Genomic DNA, 19568 nt, shown 5'->3' on the forward strand with positions numbered 1-19568 from the left:
CACAACAAATTATATGTTAAGCTAAGGCTGTTAAATTATCAATCTTTCTTCCTAGCCGAATATGTGTTTAGTTATTGAGAGTGATGAATGTGTTTTGAGTTGATGGAATAAAAGAATGTTTAAAGATGTGTCACAACAAATTATATGTTAAGCTAAGGCTGTTAAATTATCAATCTTTCTTCCTAGCCGAATATGTGTTTATAAAGTTGAGTTGTTAAATAGATTTTGAAGTTAGCCCATGTATTTATTTTTGAATTTAAGAAGAATGATACATTCGACTATGCTTTGATGTGCTTGAATTGTTGTTATGTGAATAAATATTTGTTTGATGATATATATATATATATATGTATTCGGCAATGGGATAAAATGTGTATTAAGGTAAGTTTCATGGTGATTATGCTTGTGATGTTGGGTTAATATTCAGCATTGAGTAATGTGGGGTAAGGTGATTAATCGGTTATGAAATTAGCTAAATTGAATAGGTATGTTTAATGATATGCTTAGTATAATGTATGATCTTATAACTCGGTTTGGTATTGAGATAAAGGTTAGATGTATGATTGGATTTTGGTATGTGTTAAATTGGTTAATCAAAGATTAAATGATATGTGATTGCCAAATGTGATTGTTAAGTGAATAATATTAGTTAAGTACTTAAGCAATTTATTGTTTTACTTAAGCTTAAGAGCAAAGAGGATCAAAGTCGGATAGGGGAAAAGAGAAAGTAAACGAATAGCCGTGGACATCTAATCGTCGACCACTTCCGAGGTAAGTTTTAAGTGATTAAACGTTGAGTAAATTCAATCATAATAGGACATAATGAGTTGATTTAATAAGATATGATGTGGTCATGATATGTCTTAAACTCAAATGGTAAGTTCATAAGTGTTTGGACTTGGAAATTTAAGAGCAAATTGTAATAATTTGCTTTGGACAGCAGCAGTAACGTGATTTTAGAAAATCACTATAAATTGTTGGTGTGTAATTATAGGCTGAATAAAATATGTAATCAAAGCTTAGTTAGTCTAGTTTCTTATAAAAGAGACCGTGGAAGCAAAGAAATTTCCTATAAAGAGATATTTAAAGTTGTGTGGGACAGTGTCAGAATGACTCCGAAATCCCCTGTTCTGTTTTTGGAAAATCATTATAATTTGTACAAAAATGGTTATAAGATAAGATTTATATGCTTAGACTCCTTAATGAGTCTATTTTCAAATTAAATCAAATAGAACACATTATGAATTCTGTACAATGAAAAATTTGATTCGTAGTGAAGAGTGGTCAGATTAGTCAAACAGTGAAACAGGGGAAACTTTAAGAAAAATCTGGTATTGATTGGCCAAACCTAAAATTCTGGAAATTTTATGGATGGAATATATACGAGTCTATATTCAGGGAAAATTAACGGCAAGTGATTTGGAGTTTTGTAGCTCCAGTTATAAATAATTTAGTGACTATTGCTCAGGAAAACAGCTCGTAGTGAATATGTGATTTTGTTGTAAACATGGATAAAACTTGTTTTAGTTGCTCATAAGCTATTGATTAAACCCATACGTGAATTCTAAATCGTGATATTGTAAAACGATATATGAGTGTTAGACGGATCTTTGATATTAAAATTTGTGAAATTGTAAGTTTATGAGTATTCGAATATGAAATGATAGTATGGCGTGAAATTGAATTATTCATTGGAAAATGATTGATGTAGATTTGGCTAAGACAAAGTGTATACATGATAGTATATGTGGAATGTGAAGTATATTTGGATAATTGTGATGTGAATACATGAAAATTTATATTTTGATTTAGGATTTTATGTGATGAATGTGAATGTGTATATATGAGATAAGGCCGAATGGCTAATGTGATGAATGTGAACATGCATATATGTGATAAGGCCGAATGGCCAATGTGATGAATGTGAGCATGCATATGTGTTATAAGGCCGAATGGCCAATGTGGTGAATATGAACATGCATATATGTGGTAAAGCCGAATGGCTAATGTGAAATATGTATGAGATATGCATATGTGGTAAAGCCGAATGGTCAATGTGAAATATATATATGAGATATGTATATGTGGTAAAGCCGAATGGCTAGTGTGAAATATGTAGGCGATGTGCGTATATTGTGGCCGAACGACCAATGTGAAAGGTGTGTATTATTAGATATTTGATGAGGCAAATGAATTACAAATATGACAGTCGATGTGAATGTTGTAACATGTGATTAAATGTACATGAAACTTGAAATATATTCGGGTAAGACCCGATGACTACGTGTGGAGATTATGTCCGGTAAGACCCGATGACTACGTGTGGAGATTTTGTCCGGTAAGACCCGATAACCGTGTGGAGATTTAAATCGAGCTAAAGGTCTCGCCGATAATCCGAGTAGAGGTTAAAGCTATAAGACTTCGTAATAAGAATTGCTTATAAATATATTCAATGCGAAAGGTTAAACAGTATGTACTCCAAGTTTATATGTGAGCTTGATTTGAACTAAATCATAAGGTAGTTATGTGATGCATACGAGAGCAATCTATGAGACTATTCCTATGATTATGTGACATCAGATCAGTGTGAGAGGTTATGTGAAATCATATAATATATTTATGTCACATGAGCTCACTTTTATGTGAAAGTTTATTTGCCTATTGTATATGATGAGATGTGCATATTCGGTAAAGAGATGGTATGCCCGAAGGAAGAGTGAAATAAAATATCTGAACAACTATGTTATAATTTGATTGTTATCTGTTGACCTTGCTTAAAACTTACTAAGCATTGTAATGCTTACTCCGTTTACTCTGTTTCCTCTGTTTTATAAATCTCATTCTTGAAGCTACTGGCTCGGGGATCGTCAAACAACTAGTCACACTATCACTATCCACCGCTTGTTCTTGTTATGTTTAGAATTATTTTATGGCATGTATAGAATAGACTAGTGGCGGAAGAATATTTTTGGTTAATGTATATAAGCCATGCGAAAATGGCATCTTTGAATGTTTACTTAGTGAAGTTTAAATTTTACCTCTGGTTGTGCTTAGTACTTATTTAAATGAGCGATCTTTATTTCAAGAAAAGTTCAAAATTTTCTTGTTCGACATGAGTTACAAGTCCGGTAATGCCCTTACCTATTCAGCGCGATTTCACGGGATAGGGTGTTACTGAGAACATGAAATATATTTAATTGATAATTAAATTTATTTATTTAGATCCAGAAGATTCAAATACAAAGCTAGATCGAGGAAAGGAAAAAGTTCGGGATTAGTAGATTTTTTTTGTTTACAAACAAGTATCAAGGTAAGTTCGTGTAACTTGAATTATATTCTTAAATGCTTGAAATGTATGTTTTTGATATGAATATGATTTGAATGTTCATTATATGAAATTTTATGAAACATTGACATATTTGATAAAAGAGGAAGAAATCCCGGTTGAATGAAAGGAAAATTCGATGGATCTCTGAAAAGGAGTTGACGGTAAAAAGGATCAAGCCCGGACGGGTGATCCTATCCTGATATAGCCCTCCCCGAAGAATATGTGGAAAATGGATTCAGCCTGGACGGGTAATCCGAATTAGGGTCTGAATTTATCCTGGACTGGTAATTCAGATCTAAGCTCATTAGAGTAATTGTCGTTGCGAGGATTTAGCTTTGACCGGTAATCCCGACAATACTCTATGAGTTTATATTACTGGATTTAGCCTGGACTGGTAATCCCGCTGTAAGGTTGAGGTTCGCGGGAGTGTGCTCTCTGAAATGGAAATGTGCACACAATAATATGAATTGACGGACCCGGAATTGTACACTAAAAGTGTACCTCTGAAAAATCCATCGAAATTCTGATAAATTCAACGGGATAAATATGGAAAAATAACAAGGAAATGGAAATCATGGTATTGATGAGCTCATCAATCATGGTATATATTATTGGTACATGGAAATTATTGTACTAACTTGAATGTTGAGTTTGTGCATATTAGGGTAATAATGCATTGAATGGATATATGAATGTTTATTGTATTGTATTGAAAATATTAGGTAAGTATAATTCTTGTTACATGAGCTTACTAAGCACGAAGTGCTTACCCCGTTTCCTTTTTCCCTGTTTTGTAGTGTTAAGAGCTCGGAGGTCGGATTTGGTCGGAGATACATCAAACTATCAACCTCAAGATTTCGGTATATACAAAAAACTTTATTTTGAAAATCAATGGCATATATAAGCTAATAAAGTAAATGATTCTGTGAAATGAATGTAAGGTCAACCAATGGTATGGCTAACAAATCTTGGTTTTGGTATGCGATGATGTTATCTTATAAATATGCGTGAATATATATGCGTTAACCTATCTTGAAAATATGTTGAATTGGATTGGTTGATGTGGATTATTTTTTGTCTCGATTTAATATTGCAGGCAATGTTAGATATTTATAAAGTGGCTATATTGGATATATAAAAAAAAATCATAAACCCCGGTAATACCTCGTACCTTATTCTGGCAATGAATACGGGTAGGGGGTATTACATTTGTTGGTATCAGAGCTACAGTTTAGCCGGTTCTAGGACCGATGTAGCAAATACGGGATTAGCTATAGATGCCATTTAAATTATTATTGATAGTCTGATATCTCCTGACTATTTAAAATGTGTTTTTCTTATAGTAATGTCATTTGACCGAGCTCAATCTGAGGAAGCTGGGAGTCATGCTCCGGCTTCAATACAAAGAGAAGAAACTAGCAGTAAAAGGCCCGAGACAGAGGGTCGAGGGGAGGAGGCAAAAACAACCTTCTTTCAAATGATGAATGAATGGTTTAGTCAATACTTAAGAACTAACCTCAGAGTGCGACAAGTTCAAGCTTCCCTCCTGCTCCTCCACCGGTTCCCAAATCCCACAGTGCAGTCTTGAATCATTAGGAAAGGAAAGCTCCGAGAGATAAAATTCGAAAATATAAATAAGAATTTCGAGCAAAGAGTTGATGATGATTTCGAACGGGCTAAATTCTGGTTAGAAAACACTATTCGGGTTTTGGAGGAATTATCTTTTACACCAGAAGAATATCTCAAATGTGCCGTCTCACCGCTAAAAGACACAGCTTACCATTGGTGGAATACTAAAGCTTTAGTTGTTCCGAAAGAAGAAATTACATGGGAATTCTTTTAGACCGAGTTCAGAAAGAAATATATCAGTCAGAGGTTTCTCGATCAAAAGAGAAAAGAATTTCTTGAGTGAAACACGAATGATCATCGATGTCGAGTATGAAAGAGAATTTGTTCGATTGAGTAAATATGCTCGAGAATGGGTACAGTCAGAAGCTGAAATGTGCAAACGATTCGGAGAAGGGTTGAACGAAGACATTATGCTACTGATCGGAATTCTTAAAATTCGAGAGTTTGCTACATTGGCAGAGAGAGCTTATAAAGCAGAAGAATTGAGCAAAGAAAAGAAACAGGCTGAGAGGGAAGCTCGAATTTTTAGTAAAAGACTGATGGGAAAATCCTAGTTTTCTGCTTCAAAGAAATTGAAGAAGTACCAGGATCGTTCTACCTCAGCCACTGGGTATTCGGGTAGAGAGCGAGGTTCTCAACGCACTAATCCAAGACCTTCCACTCCATCAGTGACCAGTGTTGGCAGTGTTAGCACTTCTAAGCCGAGATGCCAGTACTGTAATAAAGCTCATTTTGGTGATTGTCGATTAAAGAGCGGGGCTTGTTACCGATGTGGTTCTTTTGACCATTTCCTCATAGATTGTCTAGAAAGGGGTGAAAAAGAAGCTGAACAGATATCAAAGCCGAGTAATCCAGTTTCGAGCGGTAGACCACCTCGACCATCTAGTAATGTTAGTGGTAGCCGAGGAGCTACGAAAGATATTGCAGGCAGGTCTGAGGCATGAGCACCTGCTAGGACATATGCCATTCGTGCCAGAGAAGATGCCTCAGCACCCGATGTTATTACTAGTACATTTTCTTTACTTGATACTGATATTACTGCATTGATTGATCCTGGTTCTACGCATTCATATATATGTGTTAAACTTGCAATTGTTAAAAATTTATCTGTTGAACCTATTGAATTTGTGGTTCAAGTCTCGAACCCCCTGGGCCAGTCTGTATTGGTGGAAAAAATTTGTAAAAATTATCCACTGATGGTAAGAGGTTATTGTTTCCCGGCTGATTTGATGTTACTGCCATTTGATGAATTTGACGTGATATTGGGCATGAATTGGTTAACCCAGCATGATGCAGTAGTAAATTGTAGACAAAAATATATTGTGCTAAAATGTCAGAATAGTGAGTTGCTCCGGGTTAAATCGATCGATGAAGGGTTATCGATGTGATTTCGATAATGATGACCTGAGAGGTATGTCAAAAAGGGTATGATGCTTACTTGGCTTATGTACTCGACACCAAAGTATCTCGAGTCAAAATACTGAGCGATTCGATGGTATGTGAATTTTCCGATGTGTTTCCAGAGGAATTACCAGGATTGCCACCAGAAAGAGAAGTGGAATTTTCTATAGAGTTGATTCCGGGAATTACTCCGATTTCCATAGCTCCGTACCGGATGGCTCTTACAGAATTAAAAGAGTTAAAGACACAGTTGCAAGAGCTTGTTGATAGGGGTTTTATTCGACCGAGTCATTCACCTTGGGGTGCTCCGGTTTTGTTTGTGAAAAAGAAAGATGGGTCTTTGAGATTGTGTATGACTACCGACAGCTTAATAAAGTAACCATAAAGAATAAGTACCCGTTACCCCGGATTGATGATTTATTTGATCAGCTAAAAGGTGCTACTATATTTTCAAAGATTGATCTTCGATCGGGTTATTATCAGCTACAGGTAAAGGAGTCAGATGTGCCAAAAACAGCCTTCAGAACCAGGTACGGACATTATGAGTTTCTGGTTATGCCGTTTGGGCTAACTAATGCACCTGCAGTATTCATGGATTTGATGAACTGGATATTCAGACCGTACTTAGATAGATTTGTAGTAGTATTCATTGATGATATTTTGGTTTATTCTCGGGATGAAGAAGAACATGCAGAACATTTGAGAATTGTATTGCAAATTCTGCGAGAGAAGCAGTTATATGCTAAATTCAGTAAATGTGAATTTTGGCTCCGAGAAGTGGGTTTTCTTGGACACATTATATCGGCCGAAGGCATCAGGGTAGATCCAAGTAAAATCTCAACTATTGTCAATTGGAATCCACCAAAGAATGTATCTGAAGTTAGAAGTTTCTTGGGTTTAGCTGGTTATTATCGGAGATTTGTACAGGGATTCTCTATGATAGCTTCTCCGATGACTCGATTATTACAGAAAGATGTAAAGTTCGAGTGGACTAATGAATGTCAGCAGAGTTTCAATCGATTGAAAGATCTACTAACAAAAGCACATGTATTAGTACAGCCTGAACCGGGTAAGGAATTTGTTATTTATAGTGATGCCTCATTAAATGGTTTAGGTTGTGTCTTAATGCAAGAAGGTAAAGTAATAGCCTATGCTTCAAAACAACTTAAACCACATGAAAGAAATTACCCAGTACATGATCTTGAATTAGCTGCTATTGTATTTGCGCTGAAGATATGGCGGCATTACTTGTACGGTGAGAAATGTCATATTTATACTAATCATAAAAGCTTGAAATATTTGATGACACAGAAAGATTTGAATTTGAGACAGTGCAGGTGGCTTGAACTGATAAAGGACTATGATTTGATTATTAATTACCATCCAGGTAAAGCTAATGTTGTAGCTGATACTTTGAGCCGAAAATCTCTGTTTGTTTTACGAGCTATGAATACCCGGTTATCACTGACTGATGATGGTTTAATCATAGCTGAATTGAAAGCTAAACCGACATTTTTACAACAAATATGTGAAACTTAGAAGAATGATGAGAAGTTACAGGTTGAAGGGGCACAGTGTGAGTCAGGTAATGATTCTGAATTTAAGATTGGTTCTGATGGTTGTTTATTATTCAAAGGTAGGGTATGTGTACCTCAGAATTCAGAGCTTATACAGAAGATTCTACGCGAGGCTCACAGCGGTACTATGTCTGTACATCCGGGGAGTAATAAAATGTATAATAATATGAAAAAGATGCACTGGTGGTCGGGAATGAAACGTGATATCTTTGAGTTTGTATCAAGGTGTTTAATATGTCAGCAAGTTAAAACTGGACATCAGGTACCTTCGGGGTTACTTTAGCCAATTACTATACCGGAATGGAAATGGGAAAAAATCACTATGGATTTTGTATCGGGGTTACTTTTGTCTCCGAGGAAAAAAGATGCTATTTGGGTGATTGTTGACCGATTGACAAAGTCAACTCACTTTATTCCGGTACGTATGGATTATTCTTTAGATAAATTAGCTGAACTATACATATCTGAGATTGTCAGGCTACATGGAGTGCCTGTCACCATTATATTAGATAGAGATCCCCGATTTACGTCTCGTTTCTAGGACAAATTGCAAGAAGCCTTGGGTGCTCAGTTGTATTTCAGCACTGCATTTCATCCTCAGACAAATGGTCAATCTGAGCGTGTAATTCAAGTATTGGAAGACATGCTCCGATGTTGTATACTAGAGTTTGAAGGTAATTGGGAGAGGTATCTACCTTTGATTGAATTTGCTTACAATAATAGTTATCAGTCGAGTATTAAAATGACATAGTATGAAGCTTTGTATGGTAGAAAATGTAGAGCATCGTTATATTGGACAGAGCTCAGTGAAAGGAAGATACATGGGGTTGATTTGATCCGGGAAATAGAAGAAAAAGTAAAGTTATTCGAGATAGTCTAAAAACAGCTTCCGATCGTCAAAAATCATATGCCGACCTTAAACGAAAAGAGATTAAATTTCAAGTCGGTGACAAGGTATTCTTGAAAGTGTCTCCTTGGAAGAAAGTTCTCCGATTCAGTCGAAAGGGTAAACTGAGTCCGAGATTTATCGGGCCATATGAAATCATAGAAAGAATTGGACCGGTCGCTTATCGATTGGCATTACCACCGGAACTTGATAGAATTCATAATGTTTTTCATGTATCTATGTTACGACGATATCAGTCAGATCCTTCACATGTTATTTCTCCGACAGAAGTGGATATTCAACCGGATATGACTTACAGTGAAGAACTGGTCAAGATATTGGCATAGGAGACAAAAGAGCTTAGAAATAAAAAGATAAATTTGGTTAAAGTATTGTGGCAAAAGCATGGGATTGAGGAAGCGACATGGGAACCGGAGGAGGCAATGAGGAAACAATACCCAAACCTCTTTACTGGTAAGATTTTCGAGGACGAAAATCCTAAAAGGGGGGAGAGTTGTAATGGCCTAAATTCAAGGTTAACAAAATAATGGTTTCGTAACCACAAATCCGATTTAAAGAGAAATTTATTTCAATATTTTTGCATAAAAATTGATATGATAGGAAAATCATATGAAAATATTGATAGAAAATTTTTACCGATTTAGTGGTTAGTTAGGAAAAGAAATTATTGAAGAAATTGGGTAAAAATAAGGTATCGGGACCTCTATCTCGTAAAACCGAGTCAAAAATAATTTTATAAATATTTATGAAATGTTAGTAATGTGGTATTAAAATTTCATTAGGAAATTTTAATGTTTGGGTAGTCAATTAAATGAAAAGGACAAAATTGTAATAGGTGTAAAAATTGCTAGAATAATTAAATAGCTTAAGAGTCTAATGAGAAAGGATTTAAAAGGCAATTAGACCCAAAATTTATTATGGCTGGACGGCAAGGGCATGAAATCAGCAGGAAAATTGATAAATTAAGGGCAAAATTGGAATATTGTAAAATTAACTAAATAAAGCTAGGACAAAATAGGAAATATCTAGATTTCTCTTCATTTCTCTTCAATTCCAGCAGCTAAAAACGCCATAGGAGGTTTCTCTAAGCTGATATTTCATAATTTTTGCACCAAGTGAGTTAATCCTTGCCTTTATCTTGTAATTTTTGTGTTTCTAAGACTTTTACAACTAGGTCCTACTATTAAATTCATTAGTTTTTGATTTCATGGATGAAATTGAAAGTCACCATGGTTGAGTGCTGTAAGTTTATGATGAAATAGAATGAAATTAAAGCTTTAATTTGTTTATGAGATGATTTTATTAGGTAATTTCAATAGAAATTGATTTTTAGGACCTAATTGTGAAAATGCTTGGAATTAAAGTCTATTGCTGAAATTATGATTCCTAAAGGTTGTAAACTAGTTTAAGGTGATAGAATAAAATGTTAATTGAGAAAAATCAGGTCAATTGAGAGGCTAATTGAGTAGGGACGAAATTATCATTTATTAAAAGCTTAGGGGAAAAATGGTAATAAACAGCTTGCACAAAAACAGTTTGGACAGCAGCAGTAGACTAATTTTGAAAAATCACCATAAATTGTAGAAATCGAATTAGAAGATGAAAAAAATATGGAATTAAAGCTTATTGAGTCTAGTTTCTCATAGAAGAAATAGCGTAAGCAATAGATTTGTAAATTTTGAGATATAATGAATTTTGTGAGACAAGGGCAGAATGAATTTGGGTTCCCCTATTCTGAATTTGAAAAATCATAAAAAAATTTAATAAAAATAATTAGGGGCTTAAATTTATATGTATAGAATCCTGAATGAGTCTATTTTTAATAGAAATAAACAAGAACATCATTTGAATCCTGTATGAAGAGATAATTAATTTTTAGTGAAGAAGGGTCAGAACTGTCAGACAGCAGAACAGGGGTTACTTTAAAGAATAAACTGTACTTATTGGCCAAACCAAAAATTCTGAAAATTTTATGGTAAGAAGATATATGAGTCTAGTTTTAGGGAAAATTAATAGATCTTAATTTGGAGTTCCGTAGCTTGAGTTATAAACAGGGATTTAAATTGTGGTCGCGGCCGCGTTTTAGGTTGCATTGCGTTTATTGCGGTTGCGGACATAATGGATGCTATTGCGGTCACTGCGGGTATCGCGGTCGGGAATTTTTTTAAAATTCGCACAACTTATTGTAAATCATAATAATTATAATTATAATTATAAAAGTCATTTTAATAATTTTAGAGTGTTTTCTAACACTTAATATGATATGAGATTGAGAGCACAACTTTTATAATCATTAATTATTTTATATAAAATAGCAAATATTACAATATAAAAGTTTTTTACATTTTATATATAATATAAAAATTAATTTAAATCCAAAATACATATAGAAAAATATAAACAATAATCAAATTTAAAACTTTCAAATCCTCAAATTTATCATTCAAAATTTTTATATTAATTTTAATAAACATAGTGAGGATATCATTCTCATTAAATAATACATAGTGGTTTTATTTTAAAAATAATTATATATATGTTTAATCAGTATAATGAATTTCATTTATGAGCTTTAATTTCAAGTCTCTATAGGCTATATCATATTAAGTCAAACATTAATTCTTTAATTAAGAATAAACTAACAGCTGTCCTACATTCCTACTACCTGTCAAACTCAATACTTAAGAGTTAAGAGAACACTAGAAACGGTGGGTAAAGGAAAAAAAATAAAAAATAAAGAAAAAAGGAAATCAAAAGAAAAAACTGAAGAGGCCTCCTAAATTCTATTGTGAATCGTCCTCTCAAGTCTCAAAAAACTCATATCATATCCTCTCAAAACTCTTATCAAACTGAAGAGGCCTTCTCCCTTCATCTTCATCCCTAACCTAAAGTCTATTTGCACTGCAAAAAAAGCAAAAATCAAGACAAAATTTCAGCTTATTCCCCTGCAAAAAGTGGAATGGCTAGAAGCAGGGAGCAAAAGAAGAAGGGGGAGGAAGCAAAAGGTGGGCGTGGTCATGAAGGGGACGAAGATGATGAACAATAGTGAGGCGAGGCCCTCTTCCCCTGTTTATTTGGTCTTCTTTTTATTTTTTATTGAAAACACTCTGATTTTGGAGGTAGAGGAATATATTCCCTTTGATTGTGTTTCACTGTTGCTGTTGATTTTTGTTTAGAGAAGATGCATTTTTTTTAATTTGCTGTAACGGGAAATAACGAAAATAGCAGTCCGTTATTGCCGCAATTGGCCGTTACCCGTTAAATTGCGGCCGCGACCCACCGCTATTGGTGTGACTCCGCTTCACACCGCTATTTTCAGCAATAGCGGTTTCGGACGGTGCCGCTACCACTATATAACGGTCACTATAACGATATCGGACCTCTATTTAAATCCCTGGTTATAAATAATTTAGTGACTATGACTCAAATAGACAGCTTTGAATAAACTATAAATAATAATAGTTGAATTATAGAGAATGTTGCATATGAACATGAAATGCATTTAATTGATAATTAAATTTATTTATTTAGATCCAGAAGATTCAAATACGAAGCTAGATCGAGGAAAGGAAAAAGTTCGGGATCAGTAGATTTTTTTTGTTTACAAATAAGTATCAAGGTAAGTTCGTGTAACTTGAATTATATCCTTAAATGCTTGAAATGCATGTTTTTTATATGAATATGATTTGAATGTTCATTATATGAAATTTTATGAAACATTGACATATTTGATAAAAGAGGAAGAAATCCCGGTTGAATGAAAGAAAAATTCGATGGATCTCTGAAAAGGAATTGACGGTAAAAAGGATCAAGCCCGGACGGGTGATCCTATCCTGATATAGCCCTCCCGAAGAATATGTGGAAAATGGATTTAGCCCGGACGAGTAATCCGAATTAGGGTGCGAATTTAGCTTTGGACGGTAATTCAGATCCAAGCTCATTAGAGTAATTGTCGTTCTGAGGATTTAGCCTGGACTAGTAATCCCGACAATACTCTATGAGTTTATATTACAGGGGATTTAGCCTAGACTGGTAATCCCGCTGTAAGGTTGAGGTTCGCGGGAGTGTACTCTCTGAAATGGAAATGTGCGCACATGAATATGAATTGACGGACCCGGAATTGTACACTAAAAGTGTACCTCTGAAAAATCCATCGAAATTTCGATAAATTCAACGGGATAAATATGGAAAAATAACAAGGAAATGGAAATCATGGTATTGATGAGCTCATCAATCATGGTATATATTATTGGTACATGGAAATTTTGTACTAACTTGAATGTTGAGTTTGTGCATATTAGGGTAATAATGCATTGAATGGATATATGAATGTTTATTGTATTGTATTGAAAATATTAGGTAAATATAATTCTTGTTACATGAGCTTACTAAGCACGAAGTGCTTACCCCGTTTCCTTTTTCCCTTTTTGTAGTGTTAAGAGCTCGGAGGTCAGATTTGGTCGGAAACACATCACACTATCAACCTCAAGATTTCAGTATATAAAAAAAAATTATTTTGGAAATCAATGGCATGTATAAGCTAATAAAGTAAATGATTCTGTGAAATGAATGTAAGGACAACCAATGGTATGGCTAACAAATCTTGGTTTTGGTATACGATGATGTTATCTTATAAATATGCGTGAATATATATGCGTTAACCTATCTTGAAAATATGTTGAATTGGATTGGTTGATGTGGATTATTTTTTGTCTCGATTTAATATTGCAGGCAATGTTAGATATTTATAAAGAGGCTATATTGAATATATATAAAAAAAATCGTAAACTCCGGTAATACCTCGTACCTTATTCGCAATGAATATGGGTAGGGAGTATTACAAGATAAAAATAACTTAAGAATTAATTTAATGTTTTAAAATTATTTTAATTAATTATAATTAAATAATTAAAGTTTAAAATAGGAATTAAATTAATTAGTCATTAATAATTTCTTAAATAATATAATTAAATATATTTTCTAATAGATTCTAATAGTAAAGTCTGCAGTGGCTTTAATAGAATTAGAATTAGGTTGAGAAAATAATTTAATTAAGAAATTAATTTAAATAAAATTAATTAAAATAAATAAATAAATAATGCTTTAGGTAATAGAAAATAAATATTGGATTAAATTATAAGTGTTAGATTAAAGTCTAGGAATACATATAATTGGACCCAATACAAAAAGACCCAATTTGGCCTTATACCATGTAAGGGCGACAACCCTAGTAACTATATTTTCTATTAAATTATTATTATTTAATTAGACCCTATTCAAATAGAACTCTTGTATTATCTGTATAAATAGGAACCACCAGTTAAACAATTTGCACACATCATATAATGTTGTTATTCTACCAGAAAGTAAATCTACTTTCTAGAAAAAAACGCGTAGATACTAATTTTAGAGAGAAATTAATTTTCCTATTGAAAGTTAATTAAAAGTTTTCATTATGTTATTTAGTTCGTGTTGCTTAAGCCCTCACTCAAAGCAACTCATGATTTGAGGATAGCGAAAAATGTTGTTTAGTTGAAAACTGGGATCAACTTAATTACCTTATACAAAACACATGTACTATTTCGATCAATTGGTTTATTGCTATAAATAACACAAATACTCAGTTTTAGAAAAATTTTAAACTTTTGTTGTACCTAAAATTACAATTTTCTTAACCGATTTTTGTAACACGTACTTGGTCCCAATCACCTTTGGACACCTAGAAATTGTTTTGAAATGCTTCCAACTTGATTTAAAAGTCTAAACAACGAATTGAATTACTTGAAATGGTTTGATATGAATGATCTCATGTTTGATATCTAGATGCAAGTATAAAATTAGTCTTAGTTGCTTCAGCAACGAATTTGATATCTCGCATTCATATTCGATGATCGGATCAGGTGTGTTGTGTCATATCTCTCTTTAATAATCATTAATTCATTTTGTGTTCATTTCTTTTTGAATCATTTGATATATTTCCTCTCTTTTGTATTTTTATTTATTATTTATGGCTTATTTATACTTTTTATTTTTAAATCAAAATTTTAATATTTTATCTAAAATAAATTTTTAGCTATTTTTCCTTTTGTTGAAACTTTCATATTTGTTACTAAATTAAAATTTTTGTAATATTGAAGGCTAAAATCATCGAATTTTCTTAGAATTAAAATTAAAATGAAAAATATTGTAAAAATTGAGGGTTGATTTTTAAAAGTTTTAAGATTTAAGATCAAATTAATAAAATATGTAAAAATTAGAAGGTTAAATTTATTAATAAATCAATAAAAAGCCACATTAGTTATCCGTCATCCATGTAATGGAAACTGATAGGAAAGTGGTTAAAATATTTAATTTTAAAAAATTAAATAACTAAATAAATAATAATATTTAAGTGAGCAAAATGGGTGATTATTCTTAAATTTTAAGATGACTCATGGATTTGATTTGTGATTCTCGAATAGGCTCGAAATTTAGCCCAAAAAGAGTTAGAGAGAAGTAGTAACAACAATAGGCCCAATAATTTCTGGAAAACACGACACCGACCTGTCATCGAACCGGCAAAACAAACGCTGCTTTCACTTAATTTTGTTTATTATACAAGTGAATAATTAAGAGTCATATTAATCAACTTAAACCCCAAGTTTGCTACTAAGCCAGCCACGTAAGTGGCGGCTACATTTTTTAAGTTCAAACTTCAAACATCATACATATATATTATACAGAACCGTTCAAACATCATTTATGTATATTAAAAGGAAAATGTCCTCCCTGTTTCTTGAAGCAATGCCTCCCAGTTTTCACTTTCAATTCCCTAACTGGAAATTTCCATTTCTTATTCAGACCCCCAAAAATCAATATAAACTCAACTTTAAGGAATCTCACTCAACTACTACTCCTAATGACGTCCCACCATATTTGAACAAACGTATGCCATTTACATTTCTCTTAAATATGCCTGTTTTTATTTTCAATCTCATAAAGGGCCCCTTTTCATTTCTTTGTCCATCCTTCTTCCGAGTGCTTCAGGTTCTGCCAGAATGAGGAAATGGTTCTGGGGTTTTCTTTTCATTGCTTTTGGTTTTGTTTGTAGCATTGCCGCTGAGCGCAACCCTCGCACTGAGAGAATTTCTGGTATCTCTCTTTTTCTTTTCTTTTTTTTCTTTTTTTTAATGTTGTTCAAATTTGGTTGGATTTAAATCACTTAAAGTTGTTGGTTTTGAATAATGTAGGAAGTGCTGGTGATGTGTTGGAAGATGATCCAGTAGGGAGGTTAAAAGTTTATGTATACGAGCTTCCGAGCAAATACAACAAGAAAATCCTTCAGAAAGACCCCAGATGTCTTTCACATATGTTTGCTGCTGAGATCTACATGCACAGGTTCCTTTTATCCAGTCCTGTTCGAACCCTCAATCCAGAGGAAGCTGATTGGTTTTATACCCCTATCTATGCCACTTGTGATCTTACACCTACTGGCTTGCCATTGCCCTTCAAGTCTCCACGGATGGTGAGAAGTGCTATACAGCTTATTTCCTCAAGCTGGCCTTACTGGAATAGATCAGAGGGTGCTGATCATTTCTTTGTTGTACCCCATGATTTTGGAGCATGCTTTCATTATCAGGTAACCGGTTCTCTACTTCTTTGTATTTACAAGTATTGTTGAGGTTGGCAATTTACGTAACCGTGCATGGTATATACTTAAAGATGTTTTCAATCCATTTTGGCATTAATCTTCATATGCAACCAAATTGGTAATCAATAGATAGTGTAATATCAGCAAGTTATATGTGGCAACATGTATGCTGGGATGTGAACTTTTGACTCCTAGATCAGGATGATTGGTACTCACTGAAGTAATGAACTGATGATTGCTCTATGTTAATTTTTGGTACTTTTTGTTTATAGTTGATTATCCGTGATTATTTCAGTTTTCTGAATCTTCTCCAGGAAGAGAAAGCAATTGAGAGGGGAATCCTTCCAATCCTGCAGCGTGCTACCTTGGTTCAGACATTTGGACAACGGAACCATGTGTGCTTGAACGAGGGTTCAATCACAATTCCTCCTTATGCTCCCCCTCAAAAGATGCAGGCCCGCCAGATTCCACTAGATACTCCACGGTCTATTTTTGTCTACTTCCGTGGATTGTTTTATGATGTGAATAATGACCCTGAAGGTGGCTACTACGCAAGGTATGTTTCTTTTGTGCTCAAGGTATTTTTGTGTTCAGGTTGATTGTTTACTCAAATGACTACATGAAGTAGACATGAGACTTTTTTATTCTATATCTAGATTTGATGCCATGTCCTCGTGCTTTATTTTGGCTTCATCCCTTGCATCAAGTTGCTTGCTTTATTGAGTCTGTTAGGTTGATTGTTGATCCTCACTGACTCCTATGGCGAATGGCAGAGGTGCAAGGGCAGCTGTTTGGGAGAACTTCAAGAACAATCCACTTTTCGACATCTCCACTGAACATCCAACTACTTACTACGAGGACATGCAACGAGCTATATTCTGCTTGTGCCCACTAGGGTGGGCACCCTGGAGTCCGAGGCTAGTGGAAGCTGTGGTATTTGGGTGCATTCCTGTCATCATTGCTGATGATATAGTGTTACCCTTTGCTGATGCTATTCCATGGGAGGAAATCGGAGTGTTTGTTGCAGAAGAAGATGTTCCTAAGTTAGATACGATTCTCACATCTATACCTCCGGAAGTAATATTAAGGAAACAGAGGCTTCTGGCTAATCCTTCGATGAAACGAGCCATGTTGTTCCCGCAACCTGCACTACCAGGAGATGCTTTCCATCAAATATTGAATGGGCTAGCTCGTAAATTGCCACATCAGAAGAGTATATACTTGAAGCCTGGTGAAAAGATTTTGAACTGGACAGCAGGACCAGTTGGGGACTTGAAACCGTGGTGATGCTGATGCATGTGTTATTTGAATTTCACTGCCTCACCAGGCCTCCTCAGTTGTACTAAATTTTTCTTTAAAATTCTTGAAGTTTTGTGTAGAAGCTTACATATGGAAATAAATATATGGGTGTAGATGGGATGATGCCTTGCAGTTCCTCGTTAAAATCAGCAATGGTTGTTTTTGAATTAAATAAAGCTTACATATCATTCCACCATCATCTGGTTTCGTCCATTGAATTTGTCTCTGTTGGTTAGAATGGAAAGCCATAATAACAAATTTGCCACTAAATACTATCATTTTAATCATTTCAGCCCTTAGAAATTATTTGGGTTAATATGACATTTTTGTGAATCACTACACCAAATATACTTGATTGTACACACTTTTCCAATCAATTTTTTTAAAAAAGTTTCAACCATAATAACAAATTTGCCACATGAGAAATGTTAATTTTATTGAAGAAATTTTTTTTTCCAACATAAAAAAGAAAATTTCAAAAATTGATTGGATTTATCCTTTATCCATCCAAAATATTTTCGAGTCTAGTAAAAAATCCTTATTCAATGTTACTTCCTCAAATATCTCTTAAGATATTTCCAAATTTGAACTTCTTCCTAGAATTTTGATTTAATATGTTACCACCTATCAAAATTGCAATTTTGCATTCTTCTCATATTACGCCAACATTGTCGTGCATTCTTCTCATATTACACCAAAATTGCCGCACCTCCATTGGAACTACCAAAATCAAGTATGTCGAATTTTATTTTTCCTCTGCTACTCCTCCATCTCCACCACCTTCCCTTATTACTTATACCCATAAAAATTGACCACCATCTATTTAAAACTTGAGGACCACATCCTCTCAAATCAACCTTCTTTCACCTGCTTCAGCTGAAACATCCATTATGCCTCAATCTACTACTCCTTACCCTCCTACATCATCCCAAAACCCAGACATCCAACAAACCCAACCCATCAAACATGCCCATTCCATCCCACAATTTCTAGATGAAAGTATATCTCACACAAGGTAATAACTACTACTAACAATTACTCATGAATGAAAGAAATGATTCTAGCTTGAATTTCATTGAATAGAAGAAGGGTATATATACACCTTAGCATGAGAAAAGCTAAAGCTTACAACCGAATAACTGATCCTTGAATTATATAACTGAATCTGGTTACAATAGTTCTAATACTAGATCCTAAAACAGCATTTTCAAGCCCAAAAAGCCTATTGACTACAATGCGAATGTTACCACCTCCATCCCTCCCACGGCTTATAAACATGGTTAAAAATATCATCTTTGGAAAGCAACAATGCAAGAAAAGTTTGATGCATTAAAATGAAATAGAACTTGCGAATTGGTTCCACCTAATCCAACTAGTTGTTGGTTATAGTTAAAACAAAAATATGAACACTCTATTGATAGTTATAAAGTGAGACTTGTTGCAAAAGGTTCTACTCAAATTGTAGGAGTAGATTATCATTTTGCGTTCAACCTAGTTGTTAAACCTACAATGATATGTTTGGTTCTTTCTATGGTTGTGCAGAATCATTGGAAGCTGTAACATCCTAAAAACTGGCTTAGAAGAAATCACGTTTTGGAACCAAAAGAGGTTATCCTTTGATTTTAATTTAGACTTTGGAAATTCTTGACAAGTAAATTGGTTTGGTTTAGTGGTCAAATGTTCTAGGTATGTGTGCGAGGTTCTGGGTTCAAATTTTGTTTTTGAAAATTTTTTCATTTTGCTTAAACCCTTACCCTTCAATGTTTGGCTTATAAGTTAAATTCAGTCAATTGATGT

At 34.0% G+C, this 19568-nt stretch overlaps 1 protein-coding gene and 1 long non-coding RNA gene across 2 annotated transcripts; both read left to right on the forward strand.

Moving 5' to 3' along the window:
• The first annotated feature begins 12254 nt into the window (after nucleotides 1–12254).
• Nucleotides 12255–13479, forward strand: LOC128290482 (uncharacterized). Its single transcript, XR_008280340.1, has 2 exons — nucleotides 12255–12461; nucleotides 13276–13479. It is a non-coding gene; the product is annotated as an uncharacterized LOC128290482 (long non-coding RNA).
• A 2146-nt stretch (nucleotides 13480–15625) lies between these two features.
• Nucleotides 15626–17970, forward strand: LOC108461372 (probable beta-1,4-xylosyltransferase IRX10). The gene is made up of 4 exons (XM_017761205.2): nucleotides 15626–15973; nucleotides 16072–16460; nucleotides 16787–17028; nucleotides 17246–17970. The coding sequence occupies exons 1-4, from the start codon at nucleotides 15880–15882 to the stop codon at nucleotides 17757–17759; spliced, it is 1239 nt and encodes a 412-aa protein (XP_017616694.1). The 5' UTR covers nucleotides 15626–15879; the 3' UTR covers nucleotides 17760–17970.
• The last annotated feature ends 1598 nt before the right edge of the window (nucleotides 17971–19568 follow it).

The sequence above is a fragment of the Gossypium arboreum genome, chromosome 3 (genome assembly GCF_025698485.1).
Source record: "Gossypium arboreum isolate Shixiya-1 chromosome 3, ASM2569848v2, whole genome shotgun sequence".
NCBI classification, from domain to species: Eukaryota; Viridiplantae; Streptophyta; class Magnoliopsida; order Malvales; family Malvaceae; genus Gossypium; species Gossypium arboreum.